This window comes from Lotus japonicus, chromosome 1, assembly GCF_012489685.1.
Source record: "Lotus japonicus ecotype B-129 chromosome 1, LjGifu_v1.2".
In the NCBI taxonomy this organism is placed as follows: Eukaryota; Viridiplantae; Streptophyta; class Magnoliopsida; order Fabales; family Fabaceae; genus Lotus; species Lotus japonicus.
In genome coordinates, this window is record NC_080041.1 from 129,487,092 (window position 1) to 129,506,122 (window position 19,031).

Genomic DNA, 19,031 nt, shown 5'->3' on the forward strand with positions numbered 1-19,031 from the left:
AAATGAAATACACGTTTTTGCAAGCCTGTCTTATTTTGAATATTCCCTGCGTGCAACGCGAGGGCTCATAAAGTGAAATAATAATGAAATTTAATAATTTCGCTTCCATGAGAAGAACAATGTTATTATTAATTTTTTTTTTTTAAATTGTCATATGTTAACACCTGTTTTACAAGGTACGTGTCTTCTCCATCCAATGCACACAGTTTCAACAAATGAGTTGGTTTGGGTGGTTGAAAAAGAAGTGAGTCACTATGTAGGTCATCTACTAGTGGCCAAGTGGTATTATTCTCCCGTTAAATATGTTTTAGGGTTAAATAGGGTTTTGGCACACGGACTTAAATTATAAATATATACTTTATCAAAAAAAAATTATAAATATACATCTACACTAAGAGAAATACCGCCTTTATAATCTTCGTCTGAAAATAAGCTTTAGTTTTGTTTTTTTTTTTGAATGGAAAATAAGCTTTAGTGATCATGCCATGATGATCAAATTTAAAAACAAACTTTTATATTAAAAATTCTAATCTCTAATATTCATCCCTAATCCCTAATCTGAAATCTATTTCTCATCCAAGCAACCCAACTGGCAACTGCTGTCATCTTCCCGTTCATCCAAATTTCTTAGTTATCTTAATCATTCCCCACTACATCCCTCTTCTATCATCATCTTCAATTCTTCATATCCCTCTTCATCATATTCCCTAAATTTCTTCCATAATCTTCATCTCTCTTCCTAATTATACTCACATTCTTCTCACTCCCCCTTTTATGTCTCTGAAAAGAGGAAGAACTAGTAAAGTAAAAGGGCAAACCCAAACTGAAAAAAGAAGAAATTACACATAAACTACTACTTTAAATCCTTGTAACATAAAAGTATTTGATGTGGAAGTAATTTATGTATAAAATTATTTGAAATCTTTTGCTATGCATTACGAAACATAGTATTTTTTTGGTACATCGGAAAAATAAATTGCATCCTTAAAAGATTGATCAATAGATCTCCTCCACCCAACTACATGTCCCTTAATTCTTACTACTTGAGTTATCATTCGGGGACATCGAAATATAACATTTGAAACACAAGAATGACATGTCATGCCAGGAAAAAAAGCTGAAAATCAATCACTAAATATTTTTGGTACATCGAATCAATCACTAAATATGAGTCCATTAATTTGCTTAAAAAATCCGACGGCTAGGATTTAATTTGAGTGTTTTGTTGTGAAAATAGTTCTTAATAATGATAATAATTTCCCTACACTAAAAAAATAATCATTTCCGTACACTCAATATATAACCTCCATGTCATATCTTCACCTAATTTTTGTCTCTATTTCTGTTTCTTTCTGCCATCATATATTCTGTCTTTCATTCATGGTTTTTTCCTCTCAACATGCAACCCAAATGCCTACATTACATAAACATTTTCGATAAAGATCTCAATTTCATGCATTTTGTTTGAGTAATGATACATACACATTTTATCGTCTTTCCCATCTCATTTTCACTTATTTTCCTTCTTATCTCATTCTATATTTTTTATCACATCATATATCGCATCGTTTATTTTTCTCTCTTCTATTTCTATCTATCCCTAAATGTGTGAGATGTAGAGATGTTAATAAAACATTTTTGATTTTGTTTTCATTGACAAGTTAACTATTAAACTAAAAAGAGTTGGTTCAATATAAGCATCACATAATAAAAGCTTAAACTCCAAGAAAACTATAATCAAAGAACCAAATTATCATCTATGGAGGATGCTAGTTTTTTCTTCTACACCATCTTCTCGTCCTTAGCCTTGCTAGTTTTTTTTAGTTTTCTTGTCAAGTCCCTAACCACAATAACCGCCAAAAACAGCACCAAACATGGGCCGCCACCAAGCCCACCCTCCCTACCCATCATCGGCCACCTCCATCTCATGGGCTCCTCCGTCATCCCCAAATGCTTCCAAACTTTAGCCCGCCGCCACGGCCCGCTCATGCACCTCCGCCTCGGCGCCTCAACATGCATAGTCATCTCCAACGCCCAAACCGCCACAGAAATCATGAAAACACATGACCTCAACTTCTGCAACCGACCACACTTCGGTTCCTCCGACCACTTCCTCTACAAAGGCTCTTACTTCATCACCGCCCCGTACGGACCATACTGGCGGTTCATGAAGAAGCTCTGCGTCACTCAGCTCCTCTCAACCTCCAACCTCAACCGCTTCACTCACATCCGAGAGCAAGAGATTAATAATCTCTTGAAATCTCTGGCGGTTTGTTCAAATGAAGGAACTGCCACTGATTTGAGCTCAGACCTCACTGTTTTAACCAATAATGTTCTTTGTCAGATGGCTATGAGCAGCACGTGCTTCGATGAGGTTAATGATGTCGGGGAGATTCAGTGTTTGGTTAAGGAGTTTTTGCATGTTGGTGCTAAATTGAGCATGGGTGAGGTGTTTGGGCGCTTAGGAAAGTGGGACTTGTTTGGATATGGGAAAAAGCTTGTGAAGATTGTGGGGAAATTTGATAGGATCTTGGAGCGTGTGATGGTGGAACATGAAGGGAAAGTTAATGAGGTTGGTTTTCAAGGAGACATGATGGATATTCTATTGCAGGTTTATAGGAATCCAGATGCTGAAGTGAAGTTGACCAGGAATGATATCAAAGCTTTCTTCTTAGTAAGTTGTTTTTCTTTTCCCATTTTTTTCATTATTGAAAATTTTAGGCTTAATTACACCTTTGGTCCTCCAACTATTGTCTTCCTGCGAAAATCATCCCAAACTTTAAAATTAGCAAAAAACGTCCTCCAACTATACATGTTGTTGCACTTTTGGTCTGCCGTTTGTCTTCCGTGAGAAAACTAACGTGAGAAGCTGATGTGGCTCCCTCACGCGTGTCTCACGTGACTTTCTGCAGAGAGCTTAATGACTGGACAAGTCACATGCTTCTCACGTGACTCTAAAAGGGTTCCATGGTGAAGAAGACGATGGAGGAGGGAGATGATCGTTGGAGCCTTTCAGAGTTACGTGAGAAACATGTGACTTGTCCAGTCATCAAGCTCTTTGAAGAAAGTCAGGTGAGACGCGCGTGAGGGAGCCACATCAGCTTCTCACGTTAGTTTTCTCACGGAAGGCAAACAACAGACCAAAAGTGCAACAACATGTATAGTTGGAGGACTTTTTTTTTGCTAATTTTTAAGTTTGGGGACGATTTTCGCAAGAAGGCAATAGTTGGGGATCAAAAGTGCCAAAATTTTAATATTATTTTCAGACTCTTTTACTGATAGAGTGAGACAACAAACTAAACAAAAGCTAAAATAAATGAGCCGCTATTTATAAACCACTTAGCAATGCCAAATCACTCCCAATACTTACTTTTGTGATGGGTAAGCAAATGTTTTTAGTGGGTAGCATATCTTAAGTTTTTTTTTATAAGTAAAGAAATTGTATTCAAATTAGCACAAGGAGTGCAAAACCCAAATACAATAGGAGAGAAAAAAAGAAAAAAAGAGCTAAAAGTACAAGCTAGAAATAATTAGTTAAACCAGTAACCCCCAAAAAAGCTACAGCCACTATAGTCAATAAGTCCAAATTTCCAAACTCAAACATTCTCAAAGCAGCCCTACTAAGCCTATAAATTCTACAGCCAGTACTACAAAACATATTCTCCACAAAAAACTCACCACGCTGGAGATGGCCTCAGCGAGTAAGTGTATCAAGGACCATAATCCTACAGTGAACAGTGAAGAAAGACACTCCAAGGGGCAAGACTTCCATTCATAAAGAGAGTTACAGAAGCTGCTCCACCTTGCTTTAAGTCAGTGCCATGAGCGAACCTGTATCAATTTCACAAGTGAGCTGTTATCCAGAGTACCATCCTTAAAAATAATAGAGTTGCGCAGGAGCCAAAGTGACCAAACAGTAGCAGTCCAAATGCCAATTCCCCCAAACGTTGATTTTTGTTGTGGCTCAGAATTGAAAATTGCTACATTCTAGAGAAACCTCAACCGCTTCACACACATCCGGGTAGCTTATCTTAAGTGCCTTGCAATTTTTCTTTAAAACAAATATAGTTCCTACATTCTAGGGAAACCTTTATTGTTTTTTTAGCAGTCTTCTCAAAATTGGACCGATCATTGAATTAATTGAGACATGAGTTCAGAATTTATTGGTCGGATTGTGGTCAAGAATCCGTGGTTGAACTATAATTAAATAGTATTTTTTAAATAAATGTATGTAAAAAGTTGTATACATAACGAAAATCACACAATATATAAATTTTTAACCTTCAATAGTAAGGACATTAAAATTTCAAACTTTAATCTATAGATTTTCAATATATATTTTCAGCAATATCAAAAAGGGCATAATGGTAAGGTGGTCCTTCCTGTATGAAATTATAATCCAAAAACAGAAAAGAAAAACATGAAATGGCCTAAAATATTTTTTTTGAAAATATGAAATGGCCTAAACTAGTATCTGATTTTTGATCAATTTTACTGGTTCTCAGACATTTCGGTTATATGATTAGACCAAACTGGCAAAGGTATATGTTATTTTCAAATCTTCATACTATATAAAATCTTTCAGATTTTTAAAAAGTTTTCACTGAATTTGTAATACTTTGTAAAATTATTTTATACATGAAATTAATCCTAAATTATTACCTACCAAAAAAATCCTAAATTATTAAATAGTGAATGAAAATTTCAAAATTTTAGGTAAAAAGAATTGATAACATGACCAAATATACCCTTGATCAACTTATATTTTTTTTCGGGCAAATATCACATGTAATCTAAATTATAAGCACAAAAATCACAATTAAACCTTTTTAGAAGTTATGGTACTTGTGACTTGATTTTATTGTGTATTATTATGTTTGGGTAATGCTTATCAAAAAAATTATGTTGGGGTTATATGAATGTGACTATATTATCTCTGTTCTCTTGTGTGTGATAATGCAAGGATATCTTCCTAGCTGGAACAGACACCTCTTCAGTGGCATTGCAATGGGCCATGGCAGAGATAATGAACAACCCAAGAATATTAAACAAGTTAAAGGCAGAGATTGATGCAGTGGTGGGAGCTAGCACACTGGTTAAGGAATCAGATATTCCAAATCTACCTTACCTCCAAGCTATTGTGAAAGAAGTGTTGAGACTCCATCCACCAGCACCATTTGCTCTAAGACAATCAATTGAAGACTGCATCATCAATGGCTATGATATAAAAGGCCAAACCAGGACACTGATCAATGTCTACGCCATTATGCGGGACCCGGAAGCGTGGGCGAATCCAGAGGAGTTTATACCAGAGAGGTTCTTGGATGATGATCAAAATGTGATGAAAATGAAGAGTGAAGATTTTAGGTACATTCCATTTGGGTTTGGCAGGAGAGGGTGTCCTGGGGATTCACTTGCTTTGATGGTGATACAAGTGACACTTGCAGCTCTAGTTCAATGTTTTGATTGGAAAATCAAAGGGGGAGACAAGGTTAATATGGAAGAAGGGTCATCATTTTCGGCAGGATTGGCAAAGCCACTAGTGTGTTACCCTGTCATTTGTTTAAATCCTTTTTAACAAGTTAGCATTTTTCAAAGGAAAATGAGGTTAGGTGTAATTACCTTGGTTCTACACTGTGTGAATGTTCACAAATCATTTTCCTATTTAAAATCTATGCAAGAAAATGATGCATCTCAGACTCAGATTGCTCCCATCCCATCAGTGAGCAAGCAGTATTGAGACAGATATCCTAATGTTAAAAAGTTAAGGAATAAGCTGTGTGATGTGTTAAGGATTATTTACCCTTAAGATAATAGTTGAGGTGTATATTAATTTGCACCCTTTAACCATATATATTTAGTATTACAAATTAGGTTCAAATTCAGGTTTTTCCTAAATCTGGTCAAAATGGATATTCCTGCTAATATTTGATTGTGTAACTTATGGTATCCTCTACTTCAAATTTGATTTATGATCTTAATGCTAACAATATTAAGGAATAAGCCACCCAGAAAACCATGATCAAGAAGGTGTTAGCAGTAGAATACAGAACTCTCATCAATTTCGATGCAGTCACTATCATCCAGTTTACAGCCAATGCTTAAAAAGCCTTGCTCTTTTAATAATATGCCAACAGCCGAACGCACATTATATATAGTATAAGAAACTTTTGCCTTAATAATGAATCAGATTTACATTCTTTGGAATAAGTATATCCAAGCTTTGATGCAACCTAACAAGAACAGATGAAAAGAAAAGACAAGCTATGCAGAACTCGAACTGAAATCGTATGTCGTCATTTGGTGTTTTCATCTCGTTTCACCAGTTAAATTATGTCATGTCATTTAAAAATCACACATGTAAGATTATGATTGCCATACTCTTGCTAATGTCATATTTCTTTGTGTCTATTAAGCTGTAATTCATGGTATCATGGCCTAAAGAGTGAGTCACACTTCAAGCCTAATAAACACAAAGCCTAATAAACACAAAGGTTTAATTGTGAGTCTACAAAGCTACCACTCATGGTAGTTCGGCCTAAGGAGGAGCAAATAGACAACTCCAATAAACATGAAGCCCGACCTAAATCAGGGAGATTGTTACGAACCAAAGAGACACGTAACCCTCGAATTAAGTAGCCATTTGTAACTCGACGTTCATTAGTCAATCATTATACCATTTAACGGACTAATAAATCACATAACAAATTTGAAACTGCTAAAACGTCAAGATATAATCTTAAGTTTATTAAAAGCTTAAATAAAAGGAATTTGACATCTTCACTCTATCATTTACGTTTGAACCGAAGACTAGGCTGTGTGCTTCTCTGACAGCCAGAGTTTGGCGACAAGAAATGTTTTAAGCAAGTATATCAAGTGATGCAGTTTGATACAAAAACAACAAAACAAAAAATAGTAGAGACAAGGTAAGCATAGCCAATTCTTCCTAATTTAAAATTATACTTGCTACATATGTTTAATATAAATTTGAAAAGCATTTTCTTGTCCTACTCATTATTGCTCTCTCAGAATAAACTTATAAGTGATTAGAGGTTGGATTTGGTCACAAACGCGTATATTGCCGGCTTGATAACAACACATAAACGTCCGTTTCCAAAACACAGAACAATATCAAAACACAAACTAGAAATCAAACACTATGTGCTAGAGTGTATGAGGTAAGTGTTCCATTCCTTCTTATATAGCAACCATTACATGTTCACTTCACTTACTTGGAAAACATTGATTCAACCATGGCTGATTACCAAACATACATCCTACTTTTCCTAACATGGCTAGTGTCCTTAATTGTAGTCCGAACCATCTTCACCAGAAAACAGAACAAGCTTCATCTCCCACCAAGCCCCTTCGCCTTACCGATCATCGGACACCTCCACCTCCTTGCTCCAATCCCCCACCAAGCCCTCCACAAGCTCTCAACCCGCCACGGGCCCATAATGCACCTCTTCCTCGGCTCCGTCCCTTGTGTCGTTGCCTCCACCGCAGAATCTGCCAGAGAGTTTCTTAAGACCCAAGAAACCCACTTCTCCAACCGCCCGCAAAGCTCGGCCGTCCATTACCTCACATATGGCTCCCAGGACTTCTCCTTTGCCCCGTATGGACCTTACTGGAAATTCATGAAGAAAATCTGCATGTCCGAGCTTCTTGGCGGTCACACACTCACAGAACTTCTTCCTGTGAGGAGGCAAGAGACTACAAGGCTTATGAGAGTTTTTCTCAAGAAAGGGAAATCAGGTGAGGATGTTGATGTTGGTGGAGAGCTACTGAGGCTGTCGAATAGCGTCGTGTCGAGGATGATCATGAGCCAGAGTTGTGAAGATGATGGTGAAGCGGAAAAGGTGAGGAAGATGGTGCAGGACACCGTGTTTCTCACCGGGAAGTTTAATGTTTCGGATTTTATTTGGTTCTTGAAGAACTGGGACTTGCAGGGGTTTGGGAAAGGGCTTAAGGAGATTCGGGACAGGTTTGATGCCATGATGGAGAGGGTGATCAAGGAGCATCAAGAGGAGAGGAGGAAAAGAAAGGAACTTGGTGGAGGAGATGGCAGAATCAAGGACCTGCTTGATATATTGTTGGACATTCATGAAGATGAGAGCTCTGAGATTAAATTGACAATGGAGAACATAAAGGCCTTCATCTTGGTAAGTCAATCTCTGAGGCAAAAGATTGCATTTCCCTTTCATTGATTAGTGATTACTAATCTGCTAAATTGGGTTGAGCATCTACTATAATTAACTATTGCATTGATTTTGTATTCACATGTTTTTACTAAACTACTGTAATCAATTCTGACACCAAGAAGTTGTTCACTAAAAATCAATTTAGAATGATTTCCAATCCTGCTATAAGTAGAGACTAGAGAGTGCTGAAATCCAAGTTGAATGTTGTGCTAGTCTCCAAATCCAATTTTTTTTAAGCTTGTGACTATAACCACAAATCAAAATCATGCAAATGGAGTGCAAACCACTAAGAGGATGTTTGTAAATCCTTATACAATTGATTTTAAAACTAAAATCAATTATGAGAAGAAACTTCTGTGAGTAAGTTGAGTAGCTCCTAGGCGTTAGAATATACTTTGAGGAAAAAGAAATTCATCCAAATGCTATCAGATTGTTAAACTTAACAGCAACTGATGATATGAGTTTATACATTTTTGCAGGACATATATATGGCAGGAACTGATACTTCAGCCTTAACAACAGAATGGGCTCTGGCAGAGTTAATTAACCACCCACATATGATGGAGAGAGCAAGGCAAGAGATTAACTCAGTAGTTGGAAATAGTAGAATAGTAGAAGAATCAGACATTGTGCACCTTCCTTACCTGCAAGCTATAGTGAAAGAAACACTGAGGATTCACCCAACAGGGCCACTAATTGTGAGAGAATCATCTGAAAGTTGCACCATATGGGGCTATGAGATTCCAGCAAAGACCCAGTTGTTTGTTAACATATGGGCTATTGGCAGGGACCCCAATCACTGGGAGAACCCACTTGAGTTCAGGCCAGAGAGGTTTATCAGTGAAGAGGGAAGTGGGAAGAGTTTAGATTTGAGGGGCCAACATTTTCACCTGATTCCATTTGGGAGTGGAAGAAGAGGGTGTCCTGGAACCTCATTGGCTTTGCAGGTTGTGCAGACAAACCTTGCTGCTATGATTCAGTGTTTTGAATGGAAGGTTAGTGGGGGCAAAGAGAGGGTTGACATGGAAGAGAAACTTGGGTTGACCCTTTCAAGGGCTCATCCCTTGATGTGTATCCCTGTGCCTAGGCTTGATCCTTTTCCTGCCATGTGATTGTGATCATTGATCAAGGTTGGTGGAGAATATACCAGCTTTAAATTGAAAATTTACATTTTTCCTGTTCTTGTTTCTTTGTAATACTGTCTCAGTCTCTCAGAGTTCCAGAATGACATTTAGATTCATATACTAAAGGGAAGTAAGGATTATTGTTGCTAGAAGATAGAAATATAATCATACATTATCTCCTTTCTCAATAGCTTAAGCTATTGAGTTAAGCTATTGAGAAAATTTGTTCTTGATATGGTATTTGGGACTATATGATTATGTGGAATAGAACTCAATTCTTACCTTCGTCAATTCTTCTAACAAAAAGTTAAATTTAAACATATGGTAGATAGACTTGTGCAATATCGTCCACGCTTCAAGCCCATATGGTCTCTTGCGTGAAGGACATGTTAGAAATTTAATCATTATTCATGTATTATTTACCAAATAGCTTAACCTTTTAAGAAAGCTTACTCTTGAATTAGCAAGAGAGATTGTATATTGTTTAATTAAGATCAAGAGTCATGACTCATAACACTAACACTAGTATGCTCATGATTATGAGGTCGTTTGCATAACCGTTAGAAAGTAAAAAAAAAAAAAAAAATTACTCATCACTAGATAACTTTTAGGCCCCGTTTGGATAAACAGCTTAATTAAGCGCTTATGGTCATAAGCGCTTATGACATAAGCGCTTATTCATAAGCTATTTTTAAAAATTTATTGAAATAAATTAAAAATAAGCTGTGTATAAGCATAAGCTGTTTTTCATAAGCTATCCTGAGTAGCTTATGAAAATAAGCTGAAAATAGCTTATGGCAGACCATAAGCTGTTTGCATAAGCTCTCCCAAACACGGGCATAAGAGCTTATGCTGTCAGATAAGCTCAAATAAGCTCTTCCAAACTGGGCCTTATAGAAGTAGCATTTTTTCTCTTTTTTTTTTCTTTTTCTTTTTTCAAACTTTCTCCTCTTACACTTAGGTCCCGTTTGGAAAAACAACTTAATTAAGTGCTTATGGTCATAAGCGCTTATGACATAAGTGCTTATTCATAAGCTATTTTAAAAAGTTTATTGAAATAAATTGAAAATAAGCTATATATAAGCATAAACTCTTTTTCATAACCTATTATGAATAGCTTATGAAAATAAGCTCAAAACAGCTTATGGGAGGCCTTAAGCTGTTTGCATAAGTTCTTCCAAATACTGGCATAAGTGCTTATGCTATCACAGCTTATGGGAGGCCTTAAGCTGTTTGCATAAGTTCTTCCAAATACTGGCATAAGTGCTTATGCTATCAAATAAGCTCAAATAAGTTCTTCCAAACGAGGCTTATTCACACTATCACTTCTTTGTGATCTTCATTTTTTTTTATCTCCCTCTCACTTCTTTTTCAATCATATCACTCATCACATCTCTTATTTACTATTTTTTTCTTTTTTTTTTCTTATCTCTTATTTCCACTCCATCTACATTGGGTCCGTCTAACATACACACAAAAAATTTGCGCAATGGTACACAAGAGGATTTTGACCTTCTATGCCAGGTTCCCGGTTTTTCTTATTTTTAGGAAAAAATTCTCAAAATAAACAAATTAAATATTTTGTGATTTCTAAAACACAACCTTCTTCAACCTCTTGGAGAACCCAATCCCCACCCTCCTTCTCCTCCCTCCCCTTGTCCCGTAGTTTGTGCCCCGAGTCCAACTTCCAAAACTTAATCCATTTCCTTCAGTGTGATTCTTCTTGTTAAGTCTCACCCAGTCTAGAGATATAATTATTAAATTACTAATAAATAACAAAACCACCATCAACTTGGAGCTAGCTTTTGTGCATTAGTTATGCTTAGTTAGAATTTTACTACATTTTCATTCTAAGATATTCTCATAAATTGTGATGTATTGATGTCAATTTTGATATAGCTATAGTTTAAACTAGGATGGTACCCGTGCGATGCACGGGAGGTTTTATCTGTAGTTTTCTTTGAGTTTATGCCTGACCAATATTTATAGTAACTAACCGCGCGTACGTTCATAGATAGGGGGAATATCTTCAATATTAGCGAACATTATTTCAGACAACTTTTGAACAACTTTTGAACAGTTCATAATTATTCTCATAGGCAACAATTCTGGAATGAAAAAACCAACACCAACACAACAACACAACCACAACGGCACATTAACACCTTAAAGTACAGTCATTAACAACCCCACCACAGACAGACTTTTAGTTTTATGACAAAGAGACGACACATTTTAGTGACGGATGACTACAACCTTGAATGTATTGGCTTGGGGTAGCTTGAAGGAGTGCAGTTGATCTCGAGTATTGAACATATTCTCCCTGCAATATCGATACCAGCCTAACCCAAACATACACTGACGATTTAATATGTACTACTACAAATTTGTTTTCATTGTATTCTAATTCATATCAACAAAAAGACAAGAAGGGGAAACAAATCTCCTGCTTCCTCATTCTCATTACATGTTTTCATTCTCACATCTCAATGTTTTTTCCTTACCATTTTTAACCAAACAAAGGATGTTTCTGGAACAGTTAATCACTTAACCAATTTAACTATCTGGTCTAATTGGTAATGTTTCCAATATAGTTTTTTCTAGTCAGAATTTCTTCAAAGGATCCTTATTCGAAGTTATAATGAACTAAGTCATGAGAAAACAAAATTCACATTCTATTTATACAAGAAAATGCATCTGTGATGCCATGCCAGTGTAAAGAAATGATCTAGTTTACTTAAGGCATGCCAATTTCTCTTTTCTAGAATTTAAAGGATAAATTTATAGAAACTATAAAGTGCACATGTAAAGAATTTTTTTAAAAGAAAAGTTCCTCAAAAGTAAGTGCCTAATGTTTTCTCCATCCCTCAGTGTTGTTCCTTTACATGTCCATTCTTGTTTTCAGGCTTTGTATCAACATATCTACTCATTTGTCCTAAATAAACTCTTAGCACATCCTTTCTATCCTTTGAAATAACACAATTCGAAAGTTACTAAATACAGTTCAAAAACTTGATTTTTCTTCATTTTCTCCTTTTTCTCTCCACAGATGGTAAGTGGTTGGTTTCCAACAACAATCTGCTGAAGTTACCAACAACTGTAATTACTTTTATTACCACAAATGAAATTGAAATAATCCATTCAGATTTTGAAAAAATTGGGTTGGAAGAGAAAGTTTGATCCCATACCAGTTACTACTGTTTGCTTCCAATGTTCTGATCAGCAAATGCAATTGATTGTTTCTATTTCCACTTAATGATCCCCTTAAGACAGAGTCCTTCAACATCATAAAAGAAACAAATAAGTGAAAGATACTAAAGTCTATACTCTATAGCAATGCTTGGACAAAGTAAAAGTGGCTATGAACAAATGTCTTAATGATATATGATGATAAGTTCAGCAAACATAGCAATATTTTTATGAATAAATAAATACATACTTGTAGTAATGGAGTATCCACACCAATAATGTCTAAGGTTTTCTCATTAGATATCTTGATCTTCTATGAAAATGTAAATCGATAAAAATGATAATGAAAAGTTTTTACTTCAAATAATTCATATATTTCTATTTCTACACCAAACCTCGTTATAATTATATTATGAAATTTGAATTTCCAGTCATTTTATGGTTTTTAAAATTTAAAATAATAAACTTCACAGTACAAAGTTAACATTAATTTCTACCATTATAATTATATTATGAAATTTAAGCTTACTTTTTTTGGGTACATCGGAAATCATTTAAATTCTCCTTTTGTAAAATTATTTAAGAATTCTTAAAGTAGTATCTTATATTTTTTTTATAATATCTTAATATCATCCAAGTCAAAATGGTGAATGCACCGTTAGTGTAATCTTCATTTACACATACATCTAATTGATGCTTGTCACATTCGAATTTATTTTTATTTTTATTGAAATTAAAAAGAAATATAATCGCTTCATCCTACGTGACATAATATAATTGTATGTCGGTCTAAAACTTATTTATATCGACCGTCAATATCCATTAATCTCATAATCAAATGCTAAATGTTTATTCTCGTGGCAATATATTTTAATATTATTAATTTCAAATCATATGAAGAATAATCTACAACTCATTTTGAAAATCCTATATCAAATATCAGTATTATCTCATTTGATCAAACAATCAAAGGACCTTCCCTCATTTGGGTAATGAGTCCCAAATAGTTGGCTCTAAAATCTTTGTAACTTACTCAGGTGCTTGATTTTTCCAAGTGCAGTAATTGTAAGCCACATAGTGTAAATTGTGAAGAAAGTGTTGCAGCTGAAAAGTTAAAACCCTTGTTTGACTTTATGTTTTAGTTTGTGTAAATTTATTAAGACTAATGTTAGTTAATTAAAACTTATGGCAGCCTGCATCATTATTTATGTAGAGAAACACATCCAATCCAAAAAAAAGACTTCATCTATTGACAAATTCATATCAGTCTGCCAGCCCTGTTATGTAGAGAAACACATCCAATCCAAAAAAAAACATCATCTATTGACAAATTCATATCAGTCTACAACTACCCTGTGTTACTGGGGTAGAAATTGTTCTTCTAATCGGTCTTTGACATGACATGTACAACTTTTTTATCTGTTATTTGTGCATCTCAGTTAGAGATCAAACCAAATGTGCATCTATAGTTCTAAAAGATAACAAAACTCAATCTCTACAAAAGCAATACCTATTAGCTCATATATAAACTACACCAACCAAATACAAAGTGTAAACAAAACCTGAGCATAAACTAAAATTATCTAAATAGATGATAGTTCTTAATTATTACCCATGAGAGGAAACAATCATCAACTAAAATCATCCTAATAGAGGTCCCCATCGGAGCACCAACAACCCAACACAACGTGCTTTTTTAGGATCAAATCAATTGAAATCTCATCTCAATTACATGCAGTAAAATCTTAAAATAAAAGAGTCTATCAAATCGTGATGGGTGTAGTTCAGTACAAGTACGTCAAATGGCCACATAACTGAACCACATAATCTCCTAATAGTTAAAGCATTCACTTTTTCTATTTAGACATTCATAAAATGAGAAAAACCTTTGGTTTTGTTATCATTTCAGCCCATTTAGAAATTTCTGCTGCAGTGACATCACTCTTAGTCATGGAAAGACCAGGGCCACCATGAGAACAATCAAGAACAATCAGAGGTATCCTCCTTCCAAATAAAAATGTACACTTGCACACCATAGTATAGAACAAACTAAGAAACCAAAAAATCAATAAAGATTGATCGCTACAAAGCACCACACACCAGTCATTACCTAATCAAAGTGCAAATAAGACATATGACTATATGAGCATAATAAACATGATAAATTTGTAACTGAAAAATAAGAAAAGAAACCTTTAAAAGCCAAATCATCACAACCAAAGTTTTTTTATTTATTTGAACCAATAAAAATAGCTGAAGTCAACCTTTACTTACCCAAAAAGAGGTTCAACCTCAATACTTAGAGTAAGGTGCAACAAATGCTCAGATTAACCAAAACTAACACCAACATCTCTGGCATAAATGGCCTTCAAATGCAACTGCAAAAAATACACAAACTCTTAGCACTTTAATGGTGGTACACATAAAGCCGGTCAACTAAAATCAACAAAAATTTATAAAAGAGTTCTTCATTTTTGGAATTTTTTAGACTCTACTCAAATTCTTCTAAACTATTTGTCTTTTATTTTCAAGGACAAATAGTCAACAGAAACTTTAGAACTACTGTAATTGATCGATCACCCTGATGCATCATGCACCTTAGGACAATTGCCTATCTCACGGGAGCCGAATGTAGATCACTAAGGGTAATGCAGCTTGTCAGGAGCACAGCACATTATTACCAAGGAGCTTCAAAAGATAGTGCAGAATACCCTCTCTCTTTATTTGTCATAGTCAAGGATTTTCTGGGAATGGCTGATCAAGCCTGGATAGAGATTGCTCGTAACATGCAGAAGAGGAAGGAACCCAAGGCAAATTCAGGGTAAAAATCAACAGAGGCACCAGCACAATGGATTATGAGGTTTCAAACATTCAAACCTTCTAGAACATAGCAGATCAAGGAAGTCAAGGATTGGCCTAACTCATTCAATTTTTTTTCAATTGGACAATTTACACAAGGGAACTGAAGTTCTAAAGCCATGGCTCAAGTGTGTTTGGATCTCACAATGGATAGGAGAAAACCTAGTTCTGCTAACCATTTGAGGTTCTAGAAGAGAGTTGAGAGTGGTCTGGACACAACCTAGTTCTGCTAACCATTTGAGATTTTGATTTTGTGAAAGCAGACTATGCTTTTGCAGTGATAAGAATAGTTTGTATGAAGTGATAACAAAAATCCAAAATATAACATTTTATATCTATCCCTTACTCTTATTATTGAAAAGAAAATTCCAAAACAGTCTCATCCAACCCTGTTTGATTTCTATCTTCTTTCCTCAGTTGATAACTCCACATAGTTAGAGTAATCATTAAAATACCAACCCTTGAGAAATAAAGATAATAATGAGGAAGGGTTAGGGTTACCAATGATGGTGATGGTGATGGTTATGCTCATGGATGCGATGAAGTCAGATTTCCAAATTCATGAGGTTGTCCTTCCATTGAATGCTTGATTGAATTATCACCACATTAGTTGAGAAACAAACCTACGATGATGAAGGAATAAAGGAAACTAAACTGCAAAAAAAAAAGTGAAGGAGAAAATGGAAGACAAAAAGAAAACACAAGAAACAATGAGTAAGAACGCGCTTCAATGGTAGTAGCATTCAATGTCATGATCAAAGACTACAGACTAATTGGTTTGAGTTCTATTCCATGTTGTACCTTCAGCCAAGCCACTCTCCTTTGAAACTGGAATTTCAAAATCAGATCCAGACTTCAAATCATCAAAGACTACAGCAACATGGAATAGAACTCAAGTCAGAGTAATATAAATAATAGTTTGAAGAAAACTAAGGAAATGACTTAAAAAATAGTGAGCTATCAAAAACTGTTTTCACATCAGTAGCTGCATCCAAACCATCATACAAATGTTTCTTACTGGATTTAGTCTACCATGTATAAAATTTGAACTACATCTAGAAACATGTCATTAAATAATATGATTCTTTTTCTGGTTCCACCACCTCTTTTCAATTCAGCACATTTGACATTTTTTCTAGTTCCACTCACCTTGTTCTCTTGTGGATTGTTGGAAGAAATACTTTTGCTGGATGAAAAAGAACTTGATCACCCTACAACAGCCACACATTGTGAGATTTAGCAAATTCACCAGGTAATGGAGCCAGCCAGATAATGTTCCTCAAGTTCTTTGAATCATCATATGTCACAGACTCACAATTGCCCCTGAAAGAAAAGTGGCATATTAAAAAACAAAACAAAAAGATGCTTCTTTAAAAGTTGAGTATCAAATAATTACATAATATAATATACAAAATTCCAAACATAAGATAAGACTTACAAAAAATTGGAAGATTCAATTTTTTTGTTTATTAACACAAGACCTACCAAAAATAAAATTGGAAGATCAAACGCCAATCATATGAAGGAAGTATAATGGACCAACAACATGAGGTAAATGAATTGAGAAACCTAAAACTATGTAGAATACACACATATTCGTTGAGCATAAGTAAAAAAGAGCCAATTTCCAGATTGTTATGTGTCTGCAACTTCTTCTTCGCTTCCCTGAAATACATAGAAGCACACAGTAGCATACTCATCACGCTTTATGTCAAAACAAAGCAGCAGAATTAGGGGTAACTGGAAATTGGGGGAACTGGATGAAAAACAACAGATGAACATACTCACATCAAAGGGTTCAATTTATAAGCAAAAACTTGGGCGTGCATCAAATCAAATCAGCCAAGCTGTAAAGAAGGTTGAGGCTGGAGGTAGGGTGTAGGCACACAACCCGTAAAGCAAAATTACAATATGGTTTTATGAGCTTGTAGGTACCTAAGAAGCAATTGTAGAGGGATTGAGCATAGTCGCATAGATAAACAAAGCTGTAAAATCAGAAGGGATTGCGATAGAGTATAGATACACAACCTGTAAAGGAGGCCAGCCAGCTGGATTTGGTAGCTTGGAGGTACCTCTAGATTGTTCCGTACGCAGCTCTCAGTAAAAAGCAGAGAAAACTATAGCGTGTCAGGTGAAGAAGGTTCTGGAGCACGACTAAGCTTGGTTTGTAGGAACAGATGTAGCTATTACGGGGAGAAGGTTCTGGAAGAGAGGTAGGCAGGTTGGTTCTAGATGCTATCCCAGGAATTAAGCACCAACCTGTAAAGCATCTTTGACAGCAGTTCATGGGAGGGGAAGCTGACGATTGATGGCGTGGGCACTACACTCTCCGGCGAAGCTGACGATGGCCTACGAAGAAGAGGAAAAACAGAGTGTCTGAATAGCAGAGAAAACGGGCCACCACATCTTTCCATAGGCCCAGCCCAACACTCTCCCGTCCAAAAAAAAAAAGTTGGAGCAATGAACAGTAAATTCAATCCTTCATTTGTTAGGTAGTAGAAGTAGATTTGATGTATCTATAAAAGCGTACAATGCCATACAATTTATGATACAATATTCAATCTGCTAATGATTGGATACATCTCCTCAAAGCCCAACCTCATTTACATCCAGGTGATGACTTGATTCTACCTAAATCATCTACTTTGGTTCAAGAATCTATCAATGATACATATATGCAAATTGAGTTGGGAAATTATATATGATTTTCAAATGGAAAATGATGTTAAGTACGAAGGATTGTCATAAGAAACCAACGAATGAACACACTCATGACTCAACAAATCAAATCCATCCATTTATGATTAGTGTTTTCTTGATTTTTCTCCAATAACACTACATAGTCAATTCTTATATTTCGTGAGGGAGTGTTCCGTACTAAATAACATTTCTCTTTTCAAATTTAAAGTTTATAGTAGTTTGGAATTTTTTACATGTAAACTTAATGGCTAATTTACAAATTTCAAAGTGAGTACAATATTCGGCTAGGATTTTCACTCATAGGTTTAACTAGTTCCTAGCCAACTTGGATCCTCTCCAGCCTCTAGCCAGCCTCCCTCCAGCTGATTTGAAGTCATTCATTAATGTATTTTTTTGTTGAAACCATTTATGTATTGACAAATTCTGTGGTACCTTGAAATTCTTTTGGGGATGGTACCCCGACTAGTTGAAATTGTGAAATTGAAGGACAGAGTAAGAGAGAAGATTAGACATTTTAACTTTTGTTGGAATCTTAGACGTCATGTCGGTTGTTGCAGCTCGTTTTAAGTCAGAATCTAGTGGTGGAAGTGGAAATGTATACTATGTAAGAACAAGAGAGTTATTGACCACAATAAGGGTGAGATATGAAAATTGGTGTCTGGCGAATGATAAGATAATGAGATAATCTACTAAAATGCTCATGAATGATGGTGCTAGAGGCTTTTAGAAGTTAAAAAAATTGGAGATAAAGAGGTTTTACATCATTTAAGGTACCATACCCTCATTTAAATTAAGGTACCACAGCAAGCACCTTATGTATTTGATGGTTGAGATTAACTGAAGTTAAGAATAAATAAATCACTTAAAATATTGAATGAGCCATTTACATTTGCAGACCTTCCAGCGGCAAGAGGGGATCTAGATTCTTTCATATATATTATTTCAACTGATACATCCA

At 35.4% G+C, this 19,031-nt stretch overlaps 2 protein-coding genes and 1 long non-coding RNA gene across 9 annotated transcripts; 2 read left to right on the top strand and 1 right to left on the bottom strand.

Annotated features, from left to right (window-relative positions):
- The first annotated feature begins 1,703 nt into the window (after window positions 1-1,703).
- LOC130730676 (3,9-dihydroxypterocarpan 6A-monooxygenase-like) lies at window positions 1,704-5,850 on the top strand. The gene is made up of 2 exons (XM_057582742.1): window positions 1,704-2,674; window positions 4,964-5,850. Exons 1-2 carry the CDS (start codon window positions 1,760-1,762, stop codon window positions 5,576-5,578), a joined length of 1,530 nt encoding a protein of 509 aa, XP_057438725.1. The 5' UTR covers window positions 1,704-1,759; the 3' UTR covers window positions 5,579-5,850.
- A 1,284-nt stretch (window positions 5,851-7,134) lies between these two features.
- On the top strand, window positions 7,135-9,384 carry LOC130730677 (cytochrome P450 93A2-like). Its single transcript, XM_057582743.1, has 2 exons — window positions 7,135-8,162; window positions 8,681-9,384. Exons 1-2 carry the CDS (start codon window positions 7,254-7,256, stop codon window positions 9,311-9,313), a joined length of 1,542 nt encoding a protein of 513 aa, XP_057438726.1. The 5' UTR covers window positions 7,135-7,253; the 3' UTR covers window positions 9,314-9,384.
- Window positions 9,385-11,396: 2,012 nt separating this feature from the next.
- LOC130730678 (uncharacterized) lies at window positions 11,397-17,427 on the bottom strand. Of its 7 annotated transcripts, none has more exons than XR_009016434.1 (10): window positions 17,402-17,427; window positions 17,162-17,308; window positions 16,966-17,038; window positions 16,812-16,854; window positions 16,523-16,696; window positions 16,175-16,243; window positions 15,875-16,027; window positions 14,789-14,892; window positions 12,514-12,602; window positions 11,397-11,667 (listed from the first exon to the last, which is right to left on the bottom strand). It is a non-coding gene; the product is annotated as an uncharacterized LOC130730678 (long non-coding RNA). The 7 variants fall into 7 exon arrangements; XR_009016430.1 differs by lacking the exon at window positions 11,397-11,667 and adding an exon at window positions 12,088-12,403; XR_009016431.1 differs by lacking the exon at window positions 11,397-11,667 and adding an exon at window positions 12,088-12,406.
- Between the last annotated feature and the right edge of the window lie 1,604 nt (window positions 17,428-19,031).